At 35.9% G+C, this 11,842-nt stretch overlaps 1 protein-coding gene across 1 annotated transcript in view; it reads right to left on the reverse strand.

Annotated features, from left to right (window-relative positions):
• ADGRE3 (adhesion G protein-coupled receptor E3) overlaps positions 1-10,752 on the reverse strand; it is a 25,864-nt gene extending 15,112 nt beyond the window's left edge. The window contains exon 1 of the mRNA XM_037507931.1: positions 10,744-10,752. Coding sequence (XP_037363828.1) covers positions 10,744-10,752 — 9 coding nt within the window. The remainder of the gene's footprint in view (positions 1-10,743) is intronic.
• Between the last annotated feature and the right edge of the window lie 1,090 nt (positions 10,753-11,842).

The raw sequence follows: 11,842 nt of genomic DNA on the forward strand, positions 1-11,842 counted from the left end.
TGAAGTATTGTCCCCTTGATCATAATGTTAATGACCACTGGGTCTCTTTTTATCTTTTTAAGTTTGAATCTGTTTTATCTGATATGAGTATAGCTGTTCCTGCCTTCTTTTTTGGTCCATTTGCTTGTAGAATTGTTTTCCATCCTTAACTTTGAGTCTATTTTTATCTTTTGCAGCTAAATGTGTTTCCTGGAGACAGCAAAAGGTTGGGTTTGTTTCTTAATCCAGCTGCAACTCTGTGTCTTTTTATTGGAGAGTAGTCCATTTACATTTAGTTAGTATTGATATGTTAGCATCTGTATTTGCCATTGTGTTTGTCTTTCCTTTGATTTTATTATTTATTCTTTTACTAATCTTTGGCCTTCTTTTGTTGTTATTCGTCCCTCTGAGGTTCTGGCTTTAGGACTCCTTGTAGTATTTTTTTGGAGTGCGGGTTTTAGTCGTAATAAAATTCCAGAGTTTCTGTTTGTCTGGGAAGGTCCTTATTCTTTCTTCAAAGAAGAAGGAGAGCTTTGCGGGATAGAGTATTCTTGGTTGGCATTGTTTTCTGGAGTCTGTTGACTATGTCCCTCCACTCTTCTTCTTGCCCGTAGTGTTTCTTCAGAGAGTCTGATGTCAGTCTGATTTGTTTTCCTTTGAATGTTATCTGTTTCTTCCCTCTTGTTAGTTTCATTATTTTTTCCTTGTCTTGGATTCTTGGGAGCTTACTATTATGTGTCTTGCTGTATTTTTCCTTTCGTCATGGAAGTTTTGGTTTCTTCTTGCTTCTTGTATATCAATTTTCAGATCCTTCTTCGCGTTTGGAAGTTCTCTTCAATTATATCCATGAATATTCTCTGTTCCTACATCTCTCTCCTCTCCTTCTGGGATTCTTATAACTCTTATATTTCCTTTCCTCATGGAGTCAGATATTTCCCGAAGTCTTTCTTCGTTCTTTTTCCTTCGTACTTCTCCTTCCTTTTCTGTTTTAGTTCTTTTTATTTCTGTGTCTTCAAGAGTACTTATTCGTTCTTCCATTTCATCTATTCTGCTTTCATTGCTTTTCCCAGAGTTCTTTAGTGTCTCCATTAATTCTTTGATCTCCTGCATTTCTTTTTCTTCCCTCTTTAGGTACTCAATTTCATTCTTCTGGTCATTAATTATTTTCCCCTTATCATTGTTTTCCTTTATGACTTCTGTCAGTTTTTTAATCACAGCAATTTTAAATTCTCTATCTGGAAGTTCTTCCAAGTTACTGTCGTTGCAATCTGGTAGATGGTTTTCTTTTTGTGGTGTGCTTTTTTGCTGAGGAGTTGCTGGGTTGCATGTGGTTTTTCTACTCCCTACTGCCTGTTTTCTAATTTGCCGTATTCCTTGTGACACTGTGTTGCTGGTACTGGCCGGCATCTTGGGCGACCTTCCCAGCTCACCACTGGCTCCTCTGGGGAACTTCTGCTGGGTTCACAAGTCTCCAGCAAAGAAAGGTCCCTGCTGCAAAATGGTGATGCGGGAACGCGCTCCCCTGCACGCCCGGTCTGCCCCAGTGGTGGGTGCTGCTCCCCTCTGGGCTGGAACTGCAGGCTAGAAGGCGCCCAGCATGGGCAAGCCTCCCAGCTTACCTCTGTCTCCTTGGTGAGCCTTCTGCTGGGTTCACACAGTCTCCAGCAAGAAAGGTCCCTGCTGCAAAATGGCGATGTGGGAACACGCTCCCCTGCACGCCTGGTCTGCCCCAGCGGTAGGTGCTGCTCCCCTCTGGGCTGGAACTGCAGGCTAGAAGGCGCCCAGCATGGGCAAGCCTCCCAGCTTACCTCTGTCTCCTCGGTGAGCCTTCTGCTGGGTTCACACAGTCTCCAGCAAGAAGGGTCCCTGCTGCAAAATGGCGATGCGGGAACGCGCTCCATTTCAACATTTCTTATAAGGGAGGTTTGGATGGTTTTGTCTGTTCCTTTGCTTTATTTCTCTATCTTCCACACGTGTGTGAAATAATCAGTATTTGTCTTTCTTCTGACTTATTTTAATTATAACCCTTTCTAATTCCATCCATACTGTCACAAACAGCTAGATTTAATTTGTTTTAGTATCCGAGTATTATTCTATTGTGTACCTATGCCACATCTTGGTACATTTATCTGTCTTTGACACTTAGGTTTTTTCCATAACTTGACTATTGTACATAGTGTTGTAATGAGTTAATATATAAACCAATTTAAATTAGTGTTTTTACAGACATCAGAGAAAACACATATGTAGTGGGAGACTTCAACACACCACTATCAACAATGGATAGATCAACAAGACAAAAAATAAGTAAAGAAACTAAAGCTCTAAATAAGGACCTAGAGCATTTGGGCTTAACAGACATCTATAGAACACTAAACCCAAAAAAAACGGAGTACACATTTTTCTCAAGCGCACACGGATCATTCTCCAGGATCGATCACATACTGGGGCACAAGACAAACATCAACAGATACACCAAGATTGAAATCATACCAACCATCTTTTCTGACCACGAAGGCATCAAACTAGAAATAAATCATAAAAAGAAGGCAAGGAACTATCCTACCTCATGGAGACTAAAAGCCACACTACTGGAAGACCACTGGACTAACGAGGAGATCAAAGAAGAAATTAAAAAATTCTTTGAATTGAATGACAAGGAGGACACCAATATCCTAAATGTATGGGATGCAGCAAAAGCAGTAATAAGAGGAAAATATATAGCAATAGAAGCTCACATCAAAAAACAAGAAAGAACTCAAAGAAACAACCTAATCTCGAAGCTCAAAGATCTAGAAAAAGAACAACAAAAAAACCCCAGAACCAGTAGAAGAAAAGAAATAATAAAAACCAAAGCAGAAATAAATGAAATTGAAACTAAAAAAACAATCCAAAAGATCAATGAAACCAAGAGCTGGTTCTTTGAAAAAATAAATAAAATAGACAAACCCCTAGCCAGGCTCACAAAGGAAAAAAGGGAGAAAGCACAAATACACAGAATCATAAATGAAAGAGGAGAAATCACAACGGACACAGCAGAAATCAAAAGAATAATCAGTAACTACTATGAACAGTTATATGGAAACAAGTTCAACAATCTAGAGGAGATGGACAAATTCCTACAACTCTACAATCACCCAAAGCTAGATAAAGAAGAAATAGAACACCTAAACAGACCAATTACAAGCAGCGAAATTGAAATGGTAATTAAAAACCTCCCCAAAAACAAAAGCCCAGGACCTGATGGATTTACAAATGAATTCTACCAAACATTCAGAGACGAATTAGTGCCTATCCTTCACAAACTCTTCCAAAAAATTGAGAAGGAAGGGACAATACCAAACACGTTCTATGAAGCCAATATTACACTAATACCAAAACCGAATAAGGACAACACAAAAAAGGAAAACTATAGGCCAATCTCCCTAATGAACACTGATGCAAAAATCCTCAATAAAATTTTAGCTATCAGAATCCAACAATGTATCAATAAGATAATTCACCACGACCAAGTTGGATTCATTCCAGGGGCACAAGGATGGTTTAACATCCGAAAATCAATCAACGTCATCCAACACATCAACAAAAAGAAATATAAAAACCATATGATAATATCAATAGATGCTGAGAAAGCTTTCGACAAAGTGCAACACCCATTCATGATAAAAGCCCTTGAAATTCTTGGGATACAAGGAACATACCTCAACATCATAAAGGCCATCTATGACAAGCCAACAGCCAGTATCATTCTCAATGGTGAAAAGCTGAAAGCAATTCCATTAAGATCTGGAACAAGACAAGGATGTCCACTCTCACCACTGCTTTTCAATATAATACTGGAAGTCCTAGCCAGAGCAATAAGACAAGAGAAAGACATCCAAGGAATCCAAATAGGAAAAGAAGAAGTCAAACTATCTCTATTTGCAGATGATATGATAATATACATAGAGAACCCCAAAATCTCCACAGAAAAACTAATTCAACTCATCAATCAATTCAGTAAAGTGGCAGGATACAAAATCAACACGCAAAAGTCAGTAGCCTTCCTATACACAAACAATAAATCTGAAGAAGAAGAAATCAAAAAAACCACCCCTTTTATTATCGAAACAAAAAAAATCAAATATTTGGGAATAAATCTAACAAAAGAGGTAAAGGACCTATACAAAGAAAACTATAAAACACTGTTAAAAGAAATAGAAGAAGACACAAAGAAATGGAAAGACATCCCCTGCTCATGGATTGGAAGAATAAACATTATTAAAATGGCCATCCTACCAAAAGCAATATACAGATTCAATGCTATTCCAATCAAAATCTCAATGGCATTCTTCAAAGAAATAGAACAATTATTGATGAAATTCATATGGAATCACCAAAACCCCCGAATAGCCAAAGCTCTACTGAAAAAAAAAGAAGGAAATGGAGGCATCACACTCCCAGACTTCAAACTATACTACAAAGCCATAATCATCAAAACTGCATGGTATTGGAACAAGAACAGACATACAGACCAATGGAATCGAATAGAAAATCCAGAAATAAACCCACAGATTTATGGTCAACTAATCTTTGACAAAGGAGCAAAGACTATGCATTGGAGCAAAGAAAGTTTGTTCAATAAATGGTGCTGGGAAAACTGGGTCGCTACATGCAAAAGAATGAAGCTTGACCACTACCTCACACCATACACAAAAATCAACTCAAAATGGATTAAAGAACTAGACATAAGACCTGAAACCGTAAAATACATAGAAGGAAATATAGGCGAAACACTACGGGATTTGCACATCAAAGACATCTTTACAGACACATCACCCAAAGCAGTGATAGTGAAGAGAAAGATAAACAGCTGGGACTACATCAAATTAAAGAGCTTCTGCACAGCAAAAGAGACAATAACAAAAACAAAGAGAAACCCCACCAACTGGGAGAACATTTTTGCACCCAACACTAATGATAAAGGACTGATCACAAAAATCTGCAAAGAGCTGATGAGACTCAGCAACAACAAAGAAAATAATCCAGTCAAAAAATGGGCAGAAGAGCTAAAAAGAAACTTCTCTGAAGAGGAAATGAAATGGCCAACAGACATATGAAAAATGTTCAACATCACTTGTAATCAGGAAATGCAAATCAAAACTACCATGAGATACCATCTCACACCAGTGAGAATGGCACATATTAAAAAAACTAGCAACAACAAATGTTGGCGAGGATGTGGAGAAAAAGGAACTCTTGTGCACTGTTGGTGGGAGTGCAAACTGGTCCAACCACTATGGAGAGCTGTGTGGAGATTTCTGGACCTACTAAACATAGAGCTTCCATATGATCCAGCAATTCCACTCCTAGGTATTTACCCAAAGGACACAGAAACATCAATTCCAAAGAGCACCTGCACTCCTATGTTTATAGCAGCACTGTTTACAATAGCTAAGCTTTGGAAACAACCCAAATGCCCAAAAATAGATGACTGGATCAAGAAGATGTGGTACATATATACCATGGAATATTACTCAGCATTCAAAAAAGATAAACACATGCAATTTGCAGCAACATGGATGGCACTGGAAGGGATCATGCTCAGCGAAATAAGCCAAAAAGAAAAAGAAAAATACCGGATGGTCTCACTCATAGCAGGAATCTAGAAAACTTAAATAAGGGACCAGGAAAATAAATATAAGGAAGTGAAAATCAAAATCAACAAAAAACTATGAACCAGAGACACTTTTTGGGGGTGGGGGGCGGGAGGGGAAGGATTGGGGTCAGAATGGGGCGTTTGCAATTGTATGGGGGAATATAAAAATAAAATTTAATATTTAAAAAAAAAAAAAGCAATAAGCAAATAAACAAGAATAGATATGACACCCTGAGCAACAGTTCTATGAAATAAAAGAAAGCAGGGTGAGGAGATGGAGACAATTGAAAAGGGAGCTGGCTCCACTCTAAAAGGGTGTTGAAAGAATAGGACTTCCTGAGATGATATTTCAGCAGATTACTAAAAGAAATAAACACCTAGAATTACAGCGTTAAAAAAAAAAAAAATAAATAAATTAGTGTTTTTATATTCTCTGGATAGATTCCTAGGAGTGAAAATATTAAATTACATGGTAATTCTATTTGAAATATTTTGAGAAACCTCCACAATGGTTTCCATAAATATTAAATTTTAATTTAATATTTACATATTAATTTAATAATAATTACATATTAATTTAATATTAACCATAAATATTAAATTATATGGTAATTCTATTTGAAATATTTTGAGAAACCTCCACAATGGTTTCCATAAGGGCTGGATAAGCCTACATTCCCACCAATAGTGTATGAGGGTTCCCTTCTCTCCACTCCCTCTCCAGCACCTGTTGTTACTTGCTTTTTTGATATGGGCTATTCTCACAGGTGTGAGGTGTTATCTCACTGTGGTTTTGATTTGCATTTCCCTGACAATAAATGGTGATGAGAATTTTTTCATGTGCCTGTTGGATATCTGTATGTTTTCTTTGTAAAAGTGTCTAATTAGCACTTCTACCCATTTTTTTTGATTAGCTTATTTGTTTTATTGTTGCTGAGCTGTATGAGTTTTTTGTAGATCATTGATATCAGTTCCTTGTCAAATGTATGGTTTGCAAATATTTTCTCCTTTTCAGTAGGATTTCTTTTTGTTTTAGTGATAGTTTCTTTGGCTGTGTGTTTGGAAGCTTTTAGCTTGAGGTAGTCCCACTTGTTTATTTTTACTTTTGTTTCCTTTGCTGTTGGAGTCAAATCTCCAAAGACATCCTTGAATCCAATGTCACAAAGTGTTTTGCTTATGTTTTCTTCTTTGATCTTCTGCTTTAAGGTTTTACATACAAGTCTTCAATCCATTTTGGGTTACCTTTTGTATATGATAGTGGCCTAGTTTCATTCTTTTGCTTCATTTTCCCAATACTATTTATTGAAGAGATCTTCCTTTCTACAGTATATACTTTTGGCTCCTCTGTTGTAGATTAACTGTCCCTTTAAGTGTGGGTTTATATCCCATTGCTCCACATGTCTGTTTACTCAAATACTATACTGTTTTAATTACTCTAACTACATAGTAATTTGAAATCTGGGATTGTGAAACATATTTTCTTTCTTTTTGTCAAGATTGTTTTGCCTATTACAATTATTTTGGCGTTCCATATATTTTTTAGTAATGTTTGTTCTATTTCTTTGATGTATATACTTGAAACTTTATTAGAGATTGCATTGAATCTATATATTGTTTTGGGTAAGATGGTCTTTTTTTAACAATGTCAATTCTTCCAGTCCATGATCAGGATTATCTTTCAATTTCTTAGTGTCTTCTATTTTATTTTATTCATTCATTCATTCATTCATTCACTCACTCACTTATTTATTTATTTATTATTTTTAAAATATTTATTTATTTATTTATTTATACAAGCACTGGGTACAGTCAGAAGTGCGGGAGGGTGAGAGAACTCACCAGAGCCAGAGCGGGGAACAGAACAGGCAGGCTGACGAAATACACTGCAGCGGGCATGGCAGGAGAGGTCTGAGCGCCATGTGGGACACTTGCTGGGGGCCGGGGATCGAACTGGCGCTGTAGAGGCTGTGGGCAGCTTCTCAGACCAGTGCTCAACTGCTGTGCCACCCAGGGGAGGCCTGTCTTCTATTTTATTTAACAATGCCCTAGAGTTGTACAGATATTTCACCTCCTTTGTTAAGTTTATTTCTATGTCTCTTATTCTTTTGATGTGATTACAAATGGTATTTTTCCTTGATTTCTTTCTCTTTTAGTTTGATGTTTATGTACAGGAACACAACTGATTTTTATATTTTGATTTTGTAGCTTGCCACTTTACTGTACTTTTTTATTGCATTTGATAATTTTTTAGTGGAGTCTTTAGGGTTTCATATGTATAATATCACATCATCAGTAAATAATGAGTTTTAGTTTTTTCTTCCAGTTTGGTTGCTTTTTGTATCTTTCTCTTGCTTAATTGCTCTAGATAGGACTTTCAATGCTATGTTGAATAGTAGTGGTGATAGTGGACACCCTGATCTTGTACCCAATCTTAGCGATATCTTTCAATTTTTTTTTTACCTATTAAGTATGATGTTAACTGTGGGTTTGTTACATATAGCCTTAATTATATTGATATAAGTTCCTTCTATTCCCATTTTGGAGAGTTTTTATCATATATGGATGTGAATCTTGTCAAATGCTTTCTCTTTATCTAGTGATATGATCATGTGATTTCTATCTTTTTGCTGATGTGGTAAATGACATTGATTGACACAACATTGGGTGTTGAACTACCCTTTCATTCCTTGACTAATTCCCACTTGGTCATAATGTATAATCCTTTTAATGTATTTATATTCATTGAGGTAAGATTCACATATCAATGGCTCATTTTATAATTAATTCAGTTGTGTCTATGGCATTCACAATTTTGTGCAACCACCACATATATTTAGTTCCAGATCATTTTCATTACTCCAAAATAAAACCCCATTCCCAATAGCAGTCACTTCCCATTCTACCTCCCCCATTCCCTAATGTTCACTAGTATATTTTTGTTTCTATGACATAATTTCCTTTTCTGGACATTTTATATAAAAGGAAATATATAATGCATGATCTTTAATGTCACATTTCTTTCAATTAGCATTCTGTTTTCAAGACTCATCCACACTGTGGCATGAGTGGCAAATGCTTCATTAATTTTTATGGCTGTATAATATTTGGTTGAATGGACTAATCAGCTTACTTATTCATATCCAATGATGTACCTGTGGATTGTTTTCATCTTTGGGTAATTTTGAACAGTGTTGCTACGGACATTGGTATAGAGGTATCTCTTTAATGCATGTTTCAGATCTTTTGGGTATATTCATTAGAATAGAATTATTGGGTCATGTGGCAGTTCTATGTTTAGCTTTTTCAGGAACAAAAATGTTTAGTTTTCCACAGTGGCTGTACTATTTTGTACTCCCTCCAGCAATGCACATGTATTCCAATTTATATATACCCTCACTAAAACATGTTAATGTCAGTCTTTTTTTATTACAGCCATCCACATGGGTGTTAAGTGTCATTTCATTGCCATTTCAAAAAGATGTTGCTAAAAATAAGGAAGCCCATGCTCCTCCTAAAGCTAAAGCCAAAGCAAAAGCTTTGAAAGTCAAGAAAGTAGTACCAAAAGATATCTGCACGCACAAGGAAAAGAAGATCCACATTCACCTACCTTTCAAACATCCAAGACACCATGACTGCAAAGGCAACCCAAATATCCATGGAAGAGCACTCCTAGGAGAAACAAGTTGGACGACTACTCCTTCATCAAGTTCTCCCTGTCCACTGAGTCAGCCATGAAAAAAACAAGAAGAAACCAACACACTTGTGTTCATGGTGGATGTCAAGACCAACAAGTATCAGATCAAATAGGCTGTGAAGAAGCTCTATGGTATTGATGTAGCCAAGGTCAATACCCTGATCAGACCGGATGGACAGAAGAAGCCATAGGTTGGATGGACTCCTGACTATAATGCTTTGGGTGTTGTCAACAAAATTGGGATAATTTCAACAGAGTACAGCTGGCTAATTCTAAACATAATTTATCATTGTCTAAACAGTGTCATCACTGTCATTTTAATTTTGCTTTCTCTGATGCACATACATATTCAGCAACTTTTCATGTTCCAATATTCTTGTTCTTGCAATCTTTTGGTCAAATATATTTGTGCGAAGATCCACTATATGTATATTTATTTACAAACTAAACTTGTGCCTCTGTAGTAATATTATGAACATTATAAAACAAGTTTGTGAAATTCAAACTTAGAAAGGAAACAATTAGGATAAAATAACCTCTTGTTATTTTCAAACAAACAAAACAGTAATACCGATAGTAGCTACTACTTCCTGCAGGCAAAGTTCATGATTAAGGGTCATTGGTAAGACCTTTTAATAATTGAACAATGTTTGGCTCTTTCTCATCACAACTGGTTTGTTGTCTTCCCGCCCCACCCCCCCACCACGATGTTCAGAAATAGAGTGATTTTAGAAGTAGAAGTATCTCCACCAGCATTTTTAGTTGGTATTAGGGTCAGACTGAGTACATTCAAGTCAATGGTTTCTTTTTTGATGATTGATTGAGGTAAAAATGAAAAATACAACCTTAGATCTACTGATCCTGGCGGTGGAAAGTACATCATGAACATCAAAACTTGCTGAAAGCTAAAGAGCCAACCAAGCAATTTACTAATTAATTTAGTAACTAAAATGTTAGGAAAATACACGTCTTTTTTTTTATCTTTTAAGAGGTTTTCATTTTGAAATAAATTTTGTCCCATACAGAGCTTGCGAAGACATAGAGAGGTCATAGTCAACCTTCATTCAGCCTCCCCCAGTAAAGACATCTTTATAACTATATATACAAGTAGTTATATATATAAGTTACATATACTTATAACTGTATATACAAGTAGTTATATATACAAGTAGATTTATTAAAATGAAAGTGTATATATATGAATATTATGTAAAATCATAGTACAATTAGAAAATCTAGACATTGGCTTTGACATAATAGTATTAACTAAAGACCCTATTTAGAATTTACTAAATTTTATATGTATTCAATTGCTTTAAAATATTCTGGAATTTTGTCACTTGCATAGTTTCATGTAGCCACTGTCACAATTAGGTGCAAAACTGTCCCATCACCCTCATGCTGTGCTTTTGAGTCAACCACCCCTTCCTACCCTAATCATGGCGACCATAATCTGAGAAATCTATCCCACATATTTCTGTCATTTTAGGATGTCATGTAAATAATATACTATAGTACGTGACCTTTCGAGATTTGCTTCTTTTACTCAGTCCAATACTTGAAATCCATCCAATTACTCACATGAATCAATTGTCTGTTTTCAGTGCTGAGTATTATTCCATTGTGTAGATATACTGTTTTTAGATATTTTCTTATTGAAAGACATTTGTGTTCTTTCCAGTCTGTGACTGTTACAAATGAAACTGGTACATGTATTTGTGTACATAAATTTTCATTTCTCCAGGATTAATATTCAGAAGAGAGATTGCTGGGTAGCATGATAAGTTTAAGTTTATAAGAAATTATATAGGAATCTGTCAAATCATTTTTCAGAGTGACCATACCATTTTGTTTTCTCACTGGCAATTTATGAGAGCCCTGGTTGTGTGTATTGTCAGCACTTGGTATTATCACTATTTATGTTATAGTCATTCTCATAATAGGTGTGTTGTGGAATCTCATCATGGCTTTAATTTGCCATTTCCTAATGGCTAATCATGTTCTATTTTGTCATCTGTTTTGTGGAGTGTTTATGTATAACATAATTTTGTAAAGTGTCAAATTATTATTATTTTAAAAGTTTTTAGAACTTTTTAATGACTGTAAATGAAAATTCTTAAAATTTGTTCTTACCTGCAGAACTAATGTATGGTATAATTCCCCTGTGTACTCTCTGTGTGTGTGTATGCATGTACTTTTATTGTGACCTGTGATTGGAATCCCCTGAGCTTATTGCAGTGCACAACTTACTCCACTGTTCCTACTAGTCCTGTTTGATTCTCTTTGGAGTATCTGGCTTACTCACTTTGACAACAGTTGATGCTGCTCTATTTTGTTATGGGAAATGGTCTAATCTCACTCGATTTGCAATCAAGTCCCTTAAAAACTGGCTACCATGTCCTTGATAATTTCCTATAGCCATTCCATCTCTATTCTGACCTAAAATCATGCTTCCTCAAGCCTCCAGGCTTTTTTGTATGTGTCCCTTTGCTAAGAATGCCCTTCTTCTGTAGATTATTCCTCATACCCTG

Source organism: Talpa occidentalis, unplaced genomic scaffold (genome assembly GCF_014898055.3).
Source record: "Talpa occidentalis isolate TD23 unplaced genomic scaffold, MPIMG_talOcc4v2.1 talOcc4.12, whole genome shotgun sequence".
NCBI classification, from domain to species: domain Eukaryota; kingdom Metazoa; phylum Chordata; class Mammalia; order Eulipotyphla; family Talpidae; genus Talpa; species Talpa occidentalis.